Source organism: Salmo salar, chromosome ssa24 (genome assembly GCF_905237065.1).
Source record: "Salmo salar chromosome ssa24, Ssal_v3.1, whole genome shotgun sequence".
Classification (NCBI taxonomy): Eukaryota; Metazoa; Chordata; class Actinopteri; order Salmoniformes; family Salmonidae; genus Salmo; species Salmo salar.
In genome coordinates, this window is record NC_059465.1 from 26,335,150 (window position 1) to 26,356,374 (window position 21,225).

Below are 21,225 nucleotides of genomic sequence, written 5' to 3' on the forward strand. Positions count from 1 at the left end.
AGAGTGCTAAGAACCTTGGCGTGATCCTGGACAACACCCTGTCGTTCTCCACTAACATCAAGGCGGTGACCCGATCCTGTAGGTTCATGCTCTACAACATTCGCAGAGTACGACCCTGCCTCACACAGGAAGCGGCGCAGGTCCTAATCCAGGCACTTGTCATCTCCCGTCTGGATTACTGCAACTCGCTGTTGGCTGGGCTCCCTGCCTGTGCCATTAAACCCCTACAACTCATCCAGAACGCCGCAGCCCGTCTGGTGTTCAACCTTCCCAAGTTCTCTCACGTCACTCCGCTCCTCCGCTCTCTCCACTGGCTTCCAGTTGAAGCTCGCATCCGCTACAAGACCATGGTGATTGCCTACGGAGCTGTGAAGGGAACGGCACCTCCATACCTTCAGGCTCTGATCAGGCCCTACACCCAAACAAGGGCACTGCGTTCATCCACCTCTGGCCTGCTGGCCCCCCTACCTCTGAGGAAGCACAGTTCCCGCTCAGCCCAGTCAAAACTGTTCGCTGCTCTGGCACCCCAATGGTGGAACATGCTCCCTCACGACGCCAGGACAGCGGAGTCAATCACCACCTTCCGGAGACACCTGAAACCCCACCTCTTTAAGGAATACCTAGGATAGGATAAAGTAATCCTTCTAAACCCCCCCCCCCCACTTAAAAGATTTAGATGCACTATTGTAAAGTGGTTGTTCCACTGGATATCATAAGGTGAATGCACCAATTTGTAAGTCGCTCTGGTTAAGAGCGTCTGCTAAATGACTTAAATGTAAATGTAAATGAAGACGTGGATGTCTAAAGCTAGCGTGAGGTATGCAAAATGGGTCAACTTTGAGCACCTTTATCTAATTCCGGTCCAAAAAGTCACTTTCTGACCACTTCTGGGAAGTTTTGTTTTAAACAAAAGGGATGCTGTCAAAAAGTGATTGAATTCAAATGAATTTAACCATTGGAAAATAATCTATGATATTCTGTTTACAGTACAAAGGACACATGCATAACATTTAAATACGTATTTAACTGAGATATGTGAGATACATTTTATGTGAGATATTTGTTTAATTTTTATTTAATACGAGACGCTATATAAATAAAAATGGGTTTCCTGTTAGTGACGTTACGGCGGATCAACTTGGACAGGGAAGAAAACGACACAACTGCGTAGTGAGCACAGGTGATCGAGCCGTCGGTACCAGCTTCTCGTGGTGGAAAACATGGGAAAACTCCAAGAATTCGACATTACTTTTAAAGACAATAAAGTTGTTTATAGTCCTGGAGAGTCACTTTCAGGCACTCTGAAAATCACAACCACCGAAGCTTTGCTATGTAAAGGTAGGGTTCTGAAAACGTTACCATTTAACAATCATTGCTAACTCACCTGTCGTGAATTTGTCGTCTCTTCGGACAAGGAAGTAGCGTTAGGGTTCCACTGAAGCAAACACAATGGTTATGCAATTGTGATTTGTGACACGTTTTTATTTACAGTAGCCTACATTGCATTTTTGTTGTATTTGTATTATTTTCAGGTGATGAACGTGTACAAATAACTTAATGTGTAAAGAATTCAGGTAGACTGACTTGTATCATGTTCTTGGGGGGGCTTTTACTCGAATAGACACTTTCTTTAGATGTGTGTTTTGAAGGGGGGAAAAAACAGGCGATCAGTCTCATTTGTGTTGTCAGAGGCAAATTGGACTTATTTTTGGGGTCTGTTGTAATTTTACCATATCTTAAAAGTAAAACAAAACGAACAAGATTTGTCTCGCTATTAACATTTATACCAAGGATGTATTGGTAAGCATAGAAGGGGCAATGATAAACTCAAGCTGAGTGTGTGTGTGGTAGGATATAACATTGTTCAATGGGACAATATCTGTGTGCCTAATGAAAGGAAGGATCTCAAAGGGCTGTCCCAAGTATCAAATAGCTATTAACAGCTGGTGGTAACCCTCATCCCTATCACCTGTTATAGTAGAACAAAATCATTCATTAAAATTGCACTGGGGTGATCAAACATGTTTTGAGGTAGTCATATATATTTCACTGCTGTTTAGACAGTAGGTGGAGTTAAAGAACAACCCCCCCCAAAATATGTTCATGGTAAAACACATAGTTGAAGATACATTTTCTCGGAACCTTATTGAACATGAGAACTAAATTGCCCTCTTAAATCACCGAAGATGTTTTGTGTCATGGGTGTTTCGGCTCAATGTCTTGTGTTAAAGCTCCGGTTTGTTTACATTCCAGGTCAGGAAAAACAGATCAGGCTGTAGCAGCTTGAGTCATGCATTTAGATACGGAATACAGTGTCACTGGCTGCTCTGTTAACTGATGTCTTAAGAACTTCATAACCAATACTGTGGTAACTTGGGAAGGTTATCTGACCTGTTGTGAGGACTTCACATTTGATTTTCACAACAGGTGGTACTCAACAATATCACATTTCTAGGCTCTGTAAAGTGGATCTTTGTATTTATTATGGATCCCCATTAGCTGCTGCCAAAGCAGCACCTACTCTTCATGGGGTCCAGCAAAATTTAAGGCAGTTTATACAATTTTAAAACATTACAATACTACATTCATAGATTTCACAACATACTGTGTGCCCTCAGGCCCCTACTCCACCACTACCACATATCTACAGTACTAAATCCATGTGTATGTATAGTGCTTATGTTATCGTATGTGTGTGCATGTCTGTTCCAATGTTTGTTGCTTCACAGTCCCTGCTATTCCATAAGGTGTTTAATTTTTTTTATTTTATATATATTTTTTTGTATCTGTTTTTTAAATCTAATCTTACTGCTTGCGTCAGTTACTTGATGTGGAATAGAGTTCCGTGTAGTCATGGCTCTATGTAGTACTGTGTGCCTCCCGTGGTGTGTTCTGGACTGTGAAGAGACCTCCTGTGGCATGTCTTGTGGGGTATGCATGGCTGTCTGAGCTGTGTGCCAGTAGTTTAAACAGACAGCTCGGTGCATTCAACATGTCAATACCTCTCATAAATAAAAGTAGTGATGAAGTCAATCTCTCCTCCACTTTCAGCCAGGAGAGATTGACATGCATATTATTAATATTAGCTCTCTGTACACCCAAGGGCCAGCTGTGCTCCCTGTTCTGAGCCAATTGCAATTTTTCTAGGTCCTTTTTGTGGCACCTGACCACACGACTGAACAATAGTCAATGTGTAACAAAACTAGGGTCTGTAGGACCTGCTTTCTTGATAGTGTTGTTAAAAAGGCAGAGTATTGATTTATTATAGACAGACTTCTCCCCATCTCAGCTACTACTGCATCAATGTTTTGACCATGACAGTTTACAATGTAGTGTTACTCCAAACAGTTTAGTCATCTGAAGTTGCTCAATTTCCACATTATTTAGTTGAGGTTTAGGGTTTAGTGAGTGTTTTGTTCCAAATACAATGCTTTTAGTTTTTGAAATATTTAGGGCTAACTTATTCCTTGCCACCCACTCTGAAACTAACTGCAGCTCTTTTTTTGAGTGTTGCAGTCATTTCAGTCACTGTAGTAGCTGACGTGTATAGTGTTTAGTCATCCGCATACATAGAAACTCAGGCTTTACTCAGTCAGTGGCATGTCGTTAGTAAAAATTGAAAAAAGCAAGGGGCAGGTCAGTTAAGAAAAAAATATTATTTACAATGACGGCCTAGGAACAGTGGGTTAACTGCCTTGTTCATGGGCAGAATGACAGACTTTTACCTTGTCAGCTTGGGGATTCGATCTAGCAACCTTTCAGTTACTGACCCAACGCTCTAACCACTAGGCTACCTGCTGCCCTATTGGCTTGTGTGACGTTGGTGTGTTTTGAGTTTCACTGCCAGGTATGTGACTCGCATAAGAAAACAAACTGTTCAAGTGTGTTGCTTTACGTCACACCAGAAACTGTTTTGTCTGTCTTTGTTTTAGGATCCCTCATTATTTGAGTTTGGTTTTTAAGAATATATTCTGTGTGACATGTTACGTGTTTGCAGGAGAATATCCCTCAATGTAAACGCTCCTCAAAGGCCTGTGAATAATTGATTGCTGTGGTCTGCATCGGCCAAACAAATGGCAGATACAAACAATCTAGGGACCTTAAGTTCTCTTACTTTCTTGTGAAGTTAATAGTTCTGTGTATTATCCCTGCAGATATCAAAGTGAATTGCCAAGGCTTCTGTGGTGTCAGCAGCAAGAGCAATGACACAGCCTGGATGGTGGAAGAGCAGTATTTCAGCAGCACGCTCTCTGTGGCAGATAAAGGTGCCGTCAACTGGGTCATTACCTGCTCACCTTTACAGTTATAGGCCACATTCACCTCCCTTTTCCACTTCTTACTGACACTTCAGTTATGGTGTAACTATTTCCTTTGAAATGACACGTAGACACCTTCCAGTCAGTTGTTGTTTTTGTAATGATTTTCTTTTATCACCTACATATGCACGAAGGATGAGGTAAACAAACATTTCATCCCTGTTCTGAGAGCTTCCCCTTCTACCCTGAAAGTTGAATGTGATTCATAGAACAGGAACAACAGACATTGTTAATGGACAGAATGTTTTCCAGCCAGCTGATCTGGTGCTTATCTTTCTTCCTGTTTCCCAGGAACCCTGAAACAGGGAGATCACAGTTTTCCATTCAAGTTTCTCATTCCAGGTAAGGCCGCTGAGTGATGGAGCTTTGCAGACCTGTGCGCCACGTTCTTTAAAATATATGGTTTTTCCTCCCATTTTATAATCAGACATGCCCTGGCATGTGAGTAGATACTTTAGTTTTGACATGGCTCGTTCATTATCAGCAGAAGTAATATGAGAAATGTAGTACAATTCCATTTCCTGAATCTCTACATTAATGATTGAGGATGTGGATTACCAGGGGGACCGTTGCCATGTGTCTAGAATGGAAATTGCGCTACAAATGACTGCACATTGGCAGAGTAATTGATGTGAGCCTCTAAAATAACTTACTCGTGGCCATGAGGTTGAGGTAACAATTTATGTTAAGGTAGCGGAAGACACATTTCAGTTGAATGCATTCAGTTGTACAACTGACTAGGTATCTCCCTTTCCCTTATAGAAGGGCTATAAGTAGTTCATAAATGTTTAATTATTAGCGCATGCATACATGCATACATGCATACATACATACATACATACATACATACATACATACATACATACATACATACATACATACATACATGCATGCATGCAGTACCAGTCAAAGTTTGGACACACCTACTCATTCAAGGGTTTTTCTTTTGACTATTTTCTACATTGTAGAATAATAGTGAAGACGTCAACTATGAAATAACGCATATGGATTCATGTAGTATCCAAAAAAGTGATAAACAAATCATATATATATATATATATATATATATATTTTATTTTCTTCAAAGTAGCCACCTTTTGCCTTGATGACAGCTTTAAACACTTGGAATTCTATCAACCAGCTTCACCTGGAATGCTTTTCCAACCGTCTGGAAGGAGTTCCCACGTATGCTGAGCTCTTGTTGGCTGCTTTTCCTTCACTCTGCAGTCCAACTCATTCCAAACCATCTCAATTGGGTTGCGGTTGGGTGATTGTGGAGGCCAGGTCATCTGATGCAGCGCTCCTTCACTCTCCTTCTTGGTCAAATAGCCCTTACACAGCCTGGAGGTGTGTTGGTTTATTGTCCTGTTGAAAAACAAATGATAGTCCCACTAAGCACAAACCAGATGGGAGGACATATTGTTGCAGAATGCTGTGGTAGCCATGCTGGTTAAGCGTGCCTTGAATTCTAAATAAATCACTGACGGTGTCACCAGCAAAGCACCCCTACACCATCACACCACCATGCTTCATGGTGGAAACCACACATGTGGAGCTCATCCGTTCACCTACTCTGTCTCACAAAGACACGGCGGTTGGAACCAAAAATCTCAAATTTGGACTCAACAGACCAAAGGACAGATTTTCACCAGTCTAATGTCCATTGCTCGTGTTTCTTGGCCCAAACAAGTCTTCTTATTGGTGTTCTTTAGTAGTGGTATCTTTGCAGCAATTTGAACTAGAGGTCGACCGATTAATCGAAATGGCCGATTAATTGGGGCCGATTTCAAGTTTTCGTAACAATCGGTAATCAGTATTTTTGGGCACCGATTTGCCTTTTTATTTTTAATTATTTGTATTTTTTTTAATAAATATTTTTTAACTAGGCAAGTCAGTTAAGAACACATTCTTATTTTCAATGACGGCCTAGGAACGGTGGGTTAACTGCCTTGTTCAGGGGCAGAACGACAGATTTTTACCTTGTCAGCTCGGGGATTCAATCTTGCAACCTTACGGTTAACTAGTCCAACGCTCTAACCACCTGCTTTACATTGCACTCCACGAGGAGCCTGCCTGTTACGCGAATGCAGTAAGAAGCCATGGTAAGTTGCTAGCTAGCATTAAACTTATCTTATAAAAAAACAATCAATCATAATCACTAGTTAACTACACATGGTTGATGATATTACTAGTTTATCTAGCCTGTCCTGCGTTGCATATAATCGATGCGGTGCGCATTCGCGAAAAAGGTTGCTCCAACTTGTACCTAACCATAAACATCAATGTCTTTCTTAAAATCAATACACAAGTATACATTTTTAAACCTGCATATTTAGTTAATATTGCCTGCTAACATTAATTTCTTTTAACTAGGGAAAATGTGTCACCTCTGCAACAGAGTCAGAGTATATGCTGCAGTTTGGGCCGCCGGGCTCGTTGCGAACTGTGTGAATACTATTTCTTCCTAGCAAAGACAGCCAACTTCGCCAAACGGGGGATGATTTAACAAAAGCGCATTAGCGAAAAAAACACAATCGTTGCACGACTGTACCTAACCATAAACATCAATGCCTTTCTTAAAATCAATACACAGAAGTATATATTTTTAAACGGGGGGCCAGTACAAAAAAATTCATGAAATGTATGCATTCACTACTGTAAGTCGCTTTGGATAAGCGCGTCTGCTAAATGACTAAAATGTAAATGTAAACCTGCATATTTAGCTAAAAGAAATCCAAGTTAGCAAGCAATATCAACCAGGTGAAATTGTCACTTCTCTTCCGTTCATTGCACGCAGAGTCAGGGTATATGCAACAGTTTGGGCCGCCTGGCTCGTTGCGAACTAATTTGCCAGACTTTTACGTAATTATGACATAACATTGAAGGTTGTGCAATGTAACAGGAATATTTAGACTTATGGATGCCACCCGTTAGATAAAATATGGAACGGTTCCGTGTTTCACTGAAAGAATAAACGTGATAGTTTCCGTATTCGACCATATTAATGACCTAAGGCTCGTATTTCTGTGTTATTATGTTATAATTAAGTCTATGATTTGATAGAGCAGTCTGACTGAGCGGTGGTAGGCAGCAGCAGGCTCGTAAGCATTCATTCAAAACAGAACTTTACTGCATTTTGCCAGCAGCCCTTCGCAATGCATTGCGCTGTTTATGACTTCAAGCCTGTCAACTCCCAAGATTAGGCTGGTGTAACAGATGTGAAATGGCTAGCTAGTTAGCCGGGTGCGCGCTAATAGCGTTTCAAACGTCACTCGCTCTGAGACTTGGAGTAGTTGTTTCCCTTGCTCTACATGGGTAACGCTGCTTCGAGGGTGGCTGTTGTCGATGTGTTCCTGGTTCGAGCCCAGGTAGGAGCGAGGAGAGGGACGGAAGCTATACTGTTACACTGGCAATACTAAAGTGCCTATAAGAACATCCAATAGTCAAAGGTATATGAAATACAAATGGTATAGAGAGAAATAGTCCTATAATTCCTATAATAACTACAACTTAAAACTTCTTACCTAGAAATATTGAAGACTCATGTTAAAAGGAACCACCAGCCTTCATATGTTCTCATGTTCTGAGCAAGGAACTTAAACGTTAGCTTTCTTACATGGAACATAATGCACTTTTACTTTCTTCTCCAACACTTTGTTTTTGCATTATTTAAACCAAATTGAACATGTTTCATTTTATGTGAGGCTAAATTGATTTTATTGATGTATTATATTAACTTAATAAGTGTTAATTCAGTATTGTTGTAATTGTCATTATTACAAATAAATACATTGAAAAAAATCGGCATTGGCTTTTTTTGGGGTCCTCCAATAATCGGTATCGGCGTTGAAAAATCATAATTGGTCGACCTCTAATTTGAACATGAAGGCCTGATTTCATGCAGTCCCCTCTGAACAGTTGATGTTGTGTCTGTTACTTGAACTCTGACTCATTTATGTGGGCTGGTAACTCTAATGAACTTATCCTTTGCAGCAGAGGTAACTCTGGGTCTTCCTTTCCTGTAGCGGTCCTCATGGGAGCCAGTTTCATCATAGTGCTTGATGTTTTTTGCTACTGCACTTGAAGAAACGTTGAAGTTCTTAATTCTCCGTATTGAGTGACCTTCATGTGTTAAAGTAATGATTGACTGTTGTTTCTCTTTGCTTATTTGAGCTGTTCTTGCCATAATATGGACTTGGTCTTTTACCAAATAGGGCTGTCTTCTATATACCACCCCTACCTTGTCACAACACAACTGATTGGCTCAGTCACATAAAATGTACTTTAACAAGGCACACCTGTTAATTGAAATGCATTCCTCATGAAGCTGGTTGAGACTGCCAAGAGTGTGCAAAGCTGTCAAGGCAAAGGGTTGCTACTTTGAAGAATCTCAAATATATTTGTTTAACCTCTCTGGGCTACTCAACGGCCAGTGGAATCCCGTGGCGCGATATTCAAATACCTTAGAAATGCTATTACTTCAATTTCTCAAACATATGACTATTTTACACCATTTTGAAGACAAGACTCTCGTTAATCTAACCACACTGTCCGATTTCAAAAAGGCTTTACAACGAAAGCAAAACTTTAGATTATGTCAGCAGAGTACCCAGCCAGAAATAATCAGACACCCATTTTTCAAGCTAGCATATAATGTCACAAAAACCAAAACCACAGCTAAATGCAGCACTAACCTTTGATGATCTTCATCAGATGACACTCCTAGGACATTATGTTATACAATACATGCATGTTTTGTTCAATCAAGTTCATATTTATATCAAAAACCAGCTTTTTACATTAGCATGTGACTAGTATTCCCACCGAACACTTCCGGTGAATTTACTAAATTACTCACGATAAATGTTCACAAAAAACTTAACAATTATTTTAAGAATTATACATACAGAACTCCTTTATGCAATCGCTATGTCTGATTTGTAAAATAGCTTTTCGGTGAAAGCACATTTTGCAATATTCTGAGTAGATAGCCCGGCCATCACAGGCTAGCTATTTTGACACCCACTAAGTTTGGTACTCACCAAACTCAGATTTACTATAAGAAAAATTGGATTACCTTTGCTGTTCTTCGTCAGAATGTACTCCCAGGACTTCTACTTCAATAACAAATGTTGGTTTGGTTCCAAATAATCCATAGTTATATCCAAATAGCGGCGTTTTGTTCGTTCAAGACACTATCCGAAGGGTAAAGAAGGGTGACGCGCCCGGCGCGTTTCGTGACAAAGAATTTCAAAATATTCCATTACTGTACTTTGAAGCATGTCAAACGCTGTTTAAAATCAATTTTTATGCGATTTTTCTCGTAAAAAAGCGTTAATATTCCGACCGGGAAACCCTGTTTTCGTTCAAAGACTGAATATGTAAACATGGTGGAGTCTCGTGCACGCGCGCCCCAGTCTCATTGTTCTCAGATCGACCACTTACCAAATGCGCTACTGTTTTTCAGCCATGGCCTGCAAAGTCATCATTCAACGTTCTGGCGCCTTCTGAGAGCCTATGGGAGCGTTAGAAAATGTCACGTTATGCCAGAGATCCCCTGTTTTGGATAGAGATGATCAAGAGGGCCAAGAAATAGTCAGAGGGCGCTTCCTGTTTGGAATCTTCTCAGGTTTTGGCCTACCAAATGAGTTCTGTTATACTCACAGACACCATTCAAACAGTTTTAGAAAACACCCTAAAGTTTCTATCCAAATCAAACAATTATATGCATATTCTAGTTACTGGGCAGGAGTAGTAACCAGATTAAATCGGGTACGTTTTTTTATCCGGCCGTGCAAATACTGCCCCCTATCCCCAACAGGTTAACAATTTATTTTGGTTACTGCATGATTCCATATGTGTTATTTAATAGTTTTGATGTCTTCACTATTATTCTACAATGTAGAATATGGAAAAAATAAAGAAAAACCCTTGCATGAGTAGGTGTCCAAACTTTTGACTGGTTGTATGTCTGTATTAAACAATTCTGTAATGAACCATTTTAATGCGTTTGTTGAGATTGTGCCCTTGTCATTAGCCTCCTTTTCCCCTTGTTGACTAGTATGGTAGGGACTGAGAGCATTGATACCCCGAGATGTGTTAGCTGAACTGCTTAGTTCCCAATTTCACCTGCTGTTTCAAGCCACCTGTTATCTTTGTTATACTATCCTCTGTACTGGTATGACCATGGCTTCCTCGCTTATGTTTTGTCTCATGGTCATTCATACTAACAATCTGTTATGGCCTACTTCTCTTTTTTGTTTCAAAGTATGACTCTTGATTATTGGACCGTTACACTTTGCATGCTAAGGAAATGATCATTATATTAACTATATCACATTCTGCCTTATCTATGCTATAGCGCACAGGGAGAGGAGCCCTATGATAACATCATAAACCTTCCGCTCATTACTTATTGTTAAGATCTGTCAGACTGACCGACAGACTGCCTGTCCAGTTGAGAAGGGATTCACTTTCACTCTGACAAAGCTATCTTTCATAACAATGTAGGTGATCCATACCACAGAAACCCAAACCAACCTAACCGGTCCTCAACTGTCCGTTCTGATTTGAAACTTGCATCTGCTGTTCACTGTACACCGTCTTTCAATTGTAAAACAATTAGATACAGGCCATTTGTGTTGCCATTATTCTTGCCACCGTGAAAAGACATCCTGTGTTAAATAACTATTCCTTCCATTCCCATATAGCCTCTGTTCCCACATCCTTTGAAGGAAACTATGGAAAAGTTATGTACAGAGTGAGGGCTTTCATTGACACTCCTCGCTTCTCTAAGGACTATAAGGTGGAGAAGCCTTTCTACCTGCTGAATCTCCTCAACCTCAATGATGTACCTGACATCCATGTGAGAGCTTCCCTGGCTGATTTGATACCTTTTCACTTTATCAGAGATATCCAAACCTCAGACATTGGTGAATCTGGTCTTAACTTTATATTTCCCACCTGCTTTCAGGGACGTAGTTCATCTTCCGTTAGTAAGAAGTTCACCTACCTGCTGGGGGTAAAGACAGGAACTGTGGTGCTGAAGGCCCATAGTGACATGAAGGGCTACACACCTGGTCAGGTCATCCAACTGACCACAGAGATCCACAACCAGTCTGGGAAAACCACAGGGACTGTGGTAGCCTGTCTCATTCAGGTATAGAGTACTGACCTAGTCTTCAGTGCTTGAAATAAAGCAAGGCTAAGGGAAGTGTTTCAACAAAGTGTGCTTGTGTTAATGGTGCTATAAAGCTGCAATGGGGTAATTATTGTCTCAATGTGTAGGTGAGATATAAAGGGATTGCTTTATTTTAGTCACTCAAGCATTATCTACCCTATTTCTGTGTGCTCATCTCCAACAGAAAGTAACTTACCAGACAAAGAAGCCTACCATTGACTTGAGGACTTTAGTGCAGGTGGAGGGTGCTGGGGTGAAGGCTGGCAAACAGGCTGAGTGGAATGAGCAGATTATTGTACCTCCTCTGCCCCAGTCATCTCTGGCTGACTGTGGTCTAATAAACATGGAATACTTTATTCAAGTAAGCAACTTTTCTCTTCATGATAACATTCCTCTACAGTGAAAGCCTTTGGTCTACAGTTTAGCACCCATGTTTTGATAATACCTTCTCCTCTTTACTCCCTGGTACTTTAGGTCTCTTTGAAATCTCCTGAGGCTTCGTTTTTGTTGCCCATCCACATTGGAAACATCTCAGTGGATACCACGTCAGCACGACCCTCCAGACCCCCTCCTCCAACCACCAATCCTTCTCGCTCCTCCGTAAACCCTACCAAGCTAGAAAACAGCAGACGCTCTGAGCCGTCCTCCCAAGACCAAGAAACTCCTACTACCCCTCGCCCTTCCCCCCACCCAGCCCCAAAACCTTTTCCCAGAATCAGAGTCTCCACTGCCTCCCCCAGTGCCCCTCCAGCTGAGATGGACTATCTGGTCATGGATGCCAGGGGGCAGGTGACCGAGGCCCTCCCAACTGAGAGCCACTCCCAGCTTGGTGTCTTGAGCTCTCAGGCCACTGTCTCCCCCAGTGCCTTCAGCTATGCCCCAGGCCTCACCTTCTCCCAGAACCAACCCCAGAGTGACGCCACAAACCCAACGGGACCTTTGTTCTGTGTTTCCACAGGGGCCACCATCCCATTCTTCTCTGAGGGCAGTACCAACCCCAAGCCTACCCTCTACCCACTCCTGCCTCCAGAGTACAGCACCTCAACACTTCCACATGGTCAGTCTTACACTCCTGTAGTGACTGGCGGTGCTAATGCTATTTACTTTTTACTCAAAGTTGTCTTATTGCACAGTTTGATATTAGTATTTGGGTAAGGTGTTTCTAGTATTGTCATCTCAATGTATCAGTTGTGGCTGGTTTGAAAATCTTGGCTAATATCCATTATGAATGAGTCTAATTGCCACACCTTAGACAGTTATGCCTTTGCTTTGTAAGTTTTGCCATGACCTCATGTAGTTAGGTGGGTCTTGTGTAATAATGTCTCTGTCTGCTAACTAATATCCGCTGTCCTCTGTTACAGAGGCTCCTCCCAGCTATGTCGAGAGCTGTAGCAGCAACACATAAAACCATGTCATGACACAGACTGCTGGCAACACTGAACATGACAAACAACCTCCCTTCTACTAGATCATGCTGCCAGATAGACCTCTTAAGAACATCAGCCCAGGTTAAGCAACACCTTTTTTATGACTACTGATTGCTTTCACACATTTTTTTGCGCTTTCAGGACAGTAATGTTTTTACATAAACAATTTTTATAGCTGGAGACAAGTTTTCAAAGTCAGGGTAGAATTAGTTAAGAATGTTGAAATGTCATCTTTTTTTTAACTAGGCAAGTCAGTTAAAAACAAATTCTTATTTACAATGACGGCCTACACCGGCCATACCTGGACGAAGCTGGGCCAATTGTGTGCTGCACTATGGGACTCCCAATCACGGCCGGTTGTGATACAGCCTAGAATCGAACCAGGGTGTCTAGTGAGGATCTAGCATTGAGATGCAGTGCTTTAGACCGCTGGGCCATTCGGGAGCCAAAACACCTATGAATGAAACCAAGTGAAGATCCATGAAGCCCACTAGCAACTGCCTAGGCTATGTTTTATGTAACCTGTATGTTTATTTATTGTTTTCACTTAACTGTCTATTCATAGACAGTTCACTATGTTCTATATCCAAATAATGTTTTATGCATTGGAAATACAGTGCCTTGATACTCTACAATGCACAACCTAATAAAATTGTGTTGTATGTTTATCCATTTTTGTTTTGCTTTGTTTACAATGCCAGGGTAATTGTACATCTCTCTAGTTTTAGGCCCATTTATCAGTTGTAAACATGAAGGGTCTTGCACTCCAATATAGATGTCTGCTCGACAGGGATTCTTGCAAGTCGGGACAATTCTTGTCCGACAGGGAAACTTTATTTTTCTAGTTGCACTTTTTAAAGCTTAATCATGTTTAGTGGAATTGTATAAGGTACAGCTGTATGCCTGGAAATGCCCTTGCCTGGAGCAGAGCATCCAAATTTCAAACTGCCAAGATAAGTGTTAAAAATTCTAAAATCTCTCTTTTCCTGATAAATAGGAATTTTGATTCAAATGATTTTAAATTCGGTTTTCCAGTCAAAGCAACTGAGGAAAAATTATTGCTACTTTGTATACCACTTAAATGAAGAAAAAAAGCAATTTTTGTCAACTCGTCTTGATTTTTAAAAAGGTTTATTTAACTGACTTGCCTAGTTAAGAACAAATTCTTATTTACAATGACGACCTAGGAACAGTGGGTTAACTGCCTTGTTCAGGGGCAGAACAACAGATTTTTACCTTGTCAGCTTGGGGATTCAATCTAGCAACCTTTCGGTTACTAGTCCAAAGCTCTAACCACTCGGCTACCTGCGGCCCCAAGGGTGTTAACTCTGTCAGAGTGCTGAAAGATCTGATAGACTGGTTGTTTTTGGGGGGATTTTCAAATGAATAATTGTTTAATTTACAAATGTTTATTGAATTTTTAGAAGCAACAATATGTCTGTTTTGAGTATCTGTCAACTCTGTTAGTGGCTTGTCAACTCCATCACTGATGGATAAACCTTTTAAGATTATTTTTGTCAATATTCAGAAAAAATATTTTGACGTTCCCGCCTGCTGTGTACTGAAGTCTTAGCTAGCTAGCACACGGTGTCCATCGCTCCTGGCTGCCAAACACCTGCTGTTGTTAACAGAACCTGCTGTCATTTATAGAGCTGTGGGAAAGCAGTGCAGTGTGGTCTGCAATGATGTGTGTGTGTGTGTATATATATATATATATATAACTAGATGACTAATGGGGCTCTGTTTTGAAGCCACTGTGCCACCATCTTGGCACTCCACCACGTTGTAATTTTTGGGGGAAACTATAGGAATGCATTTATAAATGTCTACCTTTTTTGTTTTTGCCATGTCTATTCTATTACAGACACATTCACAATATTGTGAGCTAAACATATACTTTTTTTTATTTGTATAAAATGTAACATTTTCCTTTACATTTAGAACTAAGTAAAAAAAAAAAATTTAACTGTCCCCACTACTACAACAACAAATACTTAAATACATGTAATTTTGTCCTTAACGTTTTAAATGAAATACTGTAGAATTCCATTCATTACTATGGAGGACTGCTTCTTCTTGGCACTGCCAATATGGCCGCCCAGTGGCTTCAAAGTCTCTCATTGGCCAACACATAGCATCAGCAATCCAGGGTGTATACACATCTAAACTCAGCAAAAAAAGAAACGTCCCTTTTTCAGGACCCAGTCTTTCAAAGATAATTCTTAAAAATCCAAAAAACTTCACAGATATTAATTGTATAAGGGTTTAAATACTGTTTCCTAACAATTAACATGCACCTGTGGAACGGTTGTTAAGACGCTTACAGACGGTAGGCAATTAAGGTCACAGTTATGAAAACTTAGGACACTAAAGAAGCCTTTCTACTGACTGAAATATGCCCAGGGTCCCTGCTCATGTGCGTGAACGTGCCTTAGGCATGCTGCAAGGAGGCATGAGGACTGCAGATGTGGTCAGGGCAATAAATTGCAACGTCCATATAGTGAGACGCCTAAGACAGCTCTACAGGACGGACAGTTGATCGTCCTCGCAGTGGCAGACCACATGTAACAACACCTGTACAGGATCGGTACATCCGAACATCACACCTGCGGGACAGGTACAGGATGGCAACAACTGCCCGAGTTACACCAGGAACGCACAATCTCTCCATCAGTGCTCAGACTGTCCGCAATACAGTGAGGGGAAAAAAGTATTTGATCCCCTGCTGATTTTGTATGTTTGCCCACTGACAAAGAAATGACCAGTCTATAATTTTAATGGTAGGTTTATTTGAACAGTGAGAGACAGAATAACCACAAAAAATCCAGAAAAACACGTAAAAAACGTTATAAAATGATTTGCATTTTAATGAGGGGAAATAAGTATTTGACCCCTCTGCAAAACATGACTTAGTACTCCCTTTAAGAGTGTGCTCCTAAAGTCAGCTCGTTACCTGTATAAAAGACACCTGAGAGCCAGAAATCTTTCTGATTGAGAGTGGGTCAAATACTTATTTCCCCCATTAAAATGCAAATCATTTCAGGATGGGTTGGCTATTTGTTTCAAGTGTATTAGTCTATAAATAAATCTCTTTGCCAAAATTCGTCATGTCTTATTTGACTAGTAGTTGTTGTGAAATGTTTATTGCTTGCCTACATTTTACTACTTCCTCTGTTTCAATATAACACATTTATTAATTTCGGTTGCCTATCCTGACGTGAAGTTTGTTCTATAGAAAGTATTTGACTGGAGTGTGCCACAGAAAGTATTTGACTCTAGCCACAAAATTAAGGAAATTAGAAGGGGGGAGGATGTCAGCCCCCCCCTTCTATCTTGCGACTGCAAGGCCTGGCACACTTGAGAATCATTTTGGTAGCTCATGTTGACCAGGAGTGTGTGCCACAGAAAGCAAAATTAGAATCTGAAGAAACATAAACATTTATTTTAGAAACATTTTGTAATGTTTAAGAAAATAATAATACACAATAACAGAAAAACATCACGAAGTTAAGTTTGTTAACAAACATTAAATTAGAAATACAAATTTCCATCTTTGCATAATAAGATATAAAATGACTAAATCAAATATAAAAAGACAAATAACAAACAAATATTGGAAAGCTGCAACAGCTCGACTGAACATTTTAGTCCACTTTTTATGGAGAGTTTTCCAGGTGATACCGTCACCTGGAACTCAAGCCTAACCTAGTCCGGACAGGCAGCGCAGACACAATCCTCTAATGATGTTATGGTTTTCAAACAGGACTGGTGGAACCATCGTGGGCAGCGGTCACAACCAATCTGAAATTTATGATGACATTTTTTAATATATTTAAAACATTAAATACATTTCCTTGAATTACAAAACATAATGTCAGGTAGTCTATTCATCTTTACATGTATTTTTCTGAGCAAACAAGGAACAAGGGAATAGTATAGGTTTCTTGTAACAGAATTATTTAAATACATGTGTTTTAGTGGCCATTTTGTCAGAAGTTGGATCAAAGATAACCTTGAAAGATCCATATAAATGTTTTTTTTTTTCTACAATTATATTAAATTAGAAATGGAACATACCAGTGTTTAAGAGGAGAGTGACTGCTATTTCTTCTCTCATGATGTTAACATCTTTGTCCGTATTTTAAAAGACAATCGACTCCTCCAGAAAACATTCAGCTAACTTGGTAAAAAATTTGATGGCCATTTAATTTTCCCCAACAAAATTGTTACACTTAAGATTCTAATTCGCAAGTATACAACGACAAAGCTATAATATCATTTGACAGTTCTGTTTTGCCTTTTAGTCAGTATACTTTCAGTAGGTTAATTGTACATTGCCTTGAAAGTAAGTATGACAATATAAGTAAAGACCCCACAAGAAGTAACATCTTGTCAACATGGGTGAGGAAGGGTACCACACGCCCATCTGGAGATATTACACCCCTTCTCTCTCAGGAATGATCTGAACATCTATGTTAATAAAAGTACAGCATTTTGAAACACCTTATTGATTACAATATAGAGATTAATAACAGAGGGGAAGCTGAGAATGCAGGGATTCCAGCAGGGTGTGAGTTGAAGTAGTCAAATCGAGCTGACAAGGGCTGGAATGTAAATGACGTGATCATCTGGGATTATCTAACATCTGAGAATGGGCAGGCATTCCCTCGGATGAAGAGCATTTCCGCCTTGTGTGCTGTCATCCAGGTGGAAATGTCACCTGCATATCTGATGCAGGAAAAGAGATCAGGGAAATTGAGTGTCCTGTGAATATGTTTACGTATATGTACTGTACATGTGTGTATGTGTATGTGTATATATATCTTCGACTATATTTTTTAACATTTTAATTTCTATATTACCATTATTGTGTTTTGTGGTTGAGGGGTATATTATTGTAAAAGAATATTTGGAAGTTGACCAAATATTTTGGTAGCCTGTATTTGATTTGATAGTCTGTATTTGAAATATTGCGAAAGGCCTGTTTTGTCTGCATGCTGTTCGTTCACTGACAGCTCGTTCCCGACTGCAGGCTATTGTTATTGGGCTACAATCCACATCTAGGCTATCCACCTCCGTGGCTAAATTATAGGACTTCTCATGGTGTAGTAGGCTGTTCTGAATTTGATTTCTTTCTGAACAGACAGCTGTAATTCCATAACCATAAAATGTATTTCAATTTATCAGGCCTGCTGCAGTATATTCAGAACCCTTCACGTGGCTATGATTCCATAAGGAAATAAATCGAATTCTATGTCACATGCGTCAAATACAACCTCACAGTGAAATGCTTATGTACAAGCCCTTAACCAACAATGCAGTTTAAAGGAAAAAAAGTGTTAAAGTATTTGTTCAAATGAACAGAAGAAAAAAAAAAGATAAATAACATTTTAAAAAACAAGAAAAATAAATAATTAAGGAGCAACAATAAAATAACAGTAGAGTGGCTATATACAGGGGGTACTGGTACATAGTCAATGTATTGGGGCACCAGTTAGTCAAGGTAATATGTACATGTAGGTAGAGGTAAAGTGACTGCATGGATAATAAACAGAGTAGCAACAGTGTGAAAATGGGGGAAGGGGTGGGGACAATGCAAATAGTAGCCATTTGATTAGCTGTTCAGGAGTGTTATGGCTTGGGGGTAGAATCTGTTGTGGTAGCTGTGCAGTAGCAGAAAGACAAGTCAATGACTAGGGTGGATGGAGTCTTTGACAATTTTTTGGCCTTCCTCTGACACCGCCTGGTATAGAGGTTCTGGATGGCAGGAAGCTTGGTTTTAGTGATGTACTGGGCTGTATGCATTACCCTCTGTAGTGTCTTGCAGTCGGAGGCTGAGCAGTTGCCATACCAGGCGGTGATGCAACTAGTCAGGATGCTCTCGACGGTGCAGCTGTGGAACTTTTTGAGGATCTGAGGACCAATGCCAAATCTTTTCAGTCTCCTGGGGGGGAATAGGCGTTGTTGGGCCGCTTCACGACTGTCTTGGTGTGTTTGGACCATGTTAGTTTGTTGGTGATGTGGACGCCAAGGAACTTGAAGCGCTCAACCTGCTCCACTACAGCCCGTCGATGATAAGGGGGCTGTGCTCGGTCCTCCTTTTTCTGTAGTCCACAATCATCTCCTTTGTCTTGATCAAGTTGAGGGAGAGGTTGTTATCCTGGCACCACACTGACAGGTCTCTGACCTCCCTATAGGCTTTCTCATCGTTGTCAGTGATCAGGCCTACCACTGTTGTGTCGTTGGCAAACTTAATGATGGTGTTGGAGTCGTGCTTGGCCATGCAGTCATGGGTGAACAGGGAGTACAGGAGGGTGACTGAGCATGCCCCCTGAGAGGCCCCTGTGTTATGGATCAGCGTGGCAGATGTGTTGTTACCTACCCGTACCACCTGCGGGCGGTCCATCAGGAAGTCCAGGATCCAGATGCAGAGGAAGGTTTTTGTCCCATGGTCCTTAGCTTAGTGATGAGCTTTGAGGGCACTATGGTGTTGAATGCCGAGCTGTAGTCAATAAATAGCATTCTCACGTAGATGTTCCTTTTGTCCAGGTGCGAAAGGGCAGTGTGGAGTACAATTGAGATTGCATCATCTGTGGATCGGTTGGGGCGATATGCAAATTGGAGTGGGTCTAGGGTTTCTGGGATAATGGTGGTGTTGTGAGCCATGACCAGCCTTTCAAAGCACTTCATGCCTACAGATGTGTGCTACGGGTCAGTAGTCATTTAGGCAGGTTACCTTGATGTTCTTGGGCACAGGGACTATGATGGTCTGCTTAAAACATGTTGGTATTACAGACTTAGACAGGGAGAGGTTGAAAATGTCAGTGAAGACACTTGCCATTTGGTCAGCGTATGCTCGGAGTACATCCTGGTAATCCGTCTGGCCCTGCGGCCTTGTGAATGTTGACCTGTTTAAAAGTCTTACTTACATCGGTTATGGAGAGTGTGATCTCACAGTAGTCCTGAACAGCTGATGCTCTCATGCATGCGTCAGTGTTGATTGCCTCGAAGCGAGCATATAAGTTATTGAGCTTGTCTGGAATGCTCATGTCACTTGGCAGTTCACGGCTGTGCTTCCCTTTGTAGTCCGTAATAGTTTGCAAGCCCTGCCACATCCGACAAGCGTCAGGAGCCGGTGTAGTACGATTCTATCTCAGTCCTGTATTGATGCTTTGCCTGTTTGATGGTTCGTCGGAGGGCATAGCGGGTTCTTATAAGCGTCCAGGTTAGAGTCCCGCTCCTTGAAAGTGGCAGCTCTACCCTTTTGCTCAGTGAGGATGTTGTCTGTAATCCATGGCTTCTGGTTGAGGTATGTACGTACGGTCACTGTGGGGACGACATCATCGGTGCACTTATTGATGCAGCCAGTGACTGATGTGGTGTACTCCTCAATACCATCGGAAGAACCCTGGAACATATTCCAGTCTGTTGTAGCAAAATAGTCATGTAGCTTAGCATCTGCATCACGGGTACTTCCTACTTTAGTTTTTGCTTGTAAACAGGAATCAGGAGCATAGAGTTATGGTCAGATTTGCCAAATGGAGGGCGAGGGAGAGATTTGTACGTGTGTGTGGAGTAAAGGTGGTCTAGAGTTTTATTTTTTATTTTTTATTTTTTCTGCTTGCACATTTAATTAGGTAAAACGGTTTTAAGTTTCCCTGCATTATAGTCCCTGGCCACTAGGAGCGCCACACCTGGATGAGCATTTTCTTGTTTGCTTATGGCCTTATACAGCTCGTTGAGTGCCGTCTTAGTGCCAGCATCGGTTTGTGGCGGTAAATAGACAGCTACAAAAAATATAGATGAAAACTCTCTTGGTAAATAGTGTGGTCTACTGCTTATGATGAGATACTCTTCCTTAGGTGAGCAAAACCTTGAGACTTCCTTAATATTAGATTTTGTGCTTTTATTTACAAATAGACACAGACTGCCACCCCTTGTTCTATTTTGACGATGGACCGAAAACCCCGCCAGCTGTGGACCGATGGACCGAAAACCCCGCCATGTCGTCGTTCAGCAACGACTCAGTGAAACATAAGATATTACAGTTTTAATGTCCTGTTGGTAGGATAATCTTGATCGGAGCTCATCCATTTTGTTATCCAATGATTTCACGTTGGCTAATAGGACTGATGGTAGAGGGGGAATTACTCACTCGCTGTCGGATCCTTACAAGGCACCCTGATCTACGTCCCCGATATCTCTGTCTCTTCTTCATGTAAATAACGGGGATTTGGGCCTTGTCGGTGTCTGAAGTAAATCCTTCACGTCCGACTCGTTAAAGAAAGATTATTTGTCCAGT

General features: G+C 41.0%; 1 protein-coding gene across 2 annotated transcripts; it reads left to right on the top strand.

Moving 5' to 3' along the window:
- The first annotated feature begins 1,113 nt into the window (after positions 1–1,113).
- Positions 1,114–13,591, top strand: LOC106585430 (arrestin domain-containing protein 1). 2 transcript variants are annotated; one of them, XM_014171616.2, is made up of 8 exons: positions 1,114–1,338; positions 4,155–4,265; positions 4,608–4,658; positions 11,027–11,181; positions 11,290–11,475; positions 11,681–11,857; positions 11,971–12,553; positions 12,858–13,591. In XM_014171616.2, the coding sequence occupies exons 1-8, from the start codon at positions 1,221–1,223 to the stop codon at positions 12,899–12,901; spliced, it is 1,425 nt and encodes a 474-aa protein (XP_014027091.1). In that variant the 5' UTR covers positions 1,114–1,220; the 3' UTR covers positions 12,902–13,591. The 2 variants fall into 2 exon arrangements, with proteins under 2 accessions (XP_014027091.1, XP_045562837.1); XM_045706881.1 differs by lacking the exons at positions 4,155–4,265; positions 4,608–4,658 and having other exon boundaries at positions 1,132–1,338.
- The last annotated feature ends 7,634 nt before the right edge of the window (positions 13,592–21,225 follow it).

Excerpts from the sequence above, each read along its gene's own strand:
- LOC106585430 (XM_014171616.2), top strand. The coding sequence starts at position 1,221 with ATGGGAAAACTCCAAGAATTCGACATTACTTTTAAAGACAATAAAGTT. Across the intron at positions 11,476-11,680 it reads TGGTAGCCTGTCTCATTCAG|AAAGTAACTTACCAGACAAA; the intron begins GTATAGAGTACT and ends CATCTCCAACAG. Across the intron at positions 11,858-11,970 it reads ACATGGAATACTTTATTCAA|GTCTCTTTGAAATCTCCTGA; the intron begins GTAAGCAACTTT and ends CTGGTACTTTAG.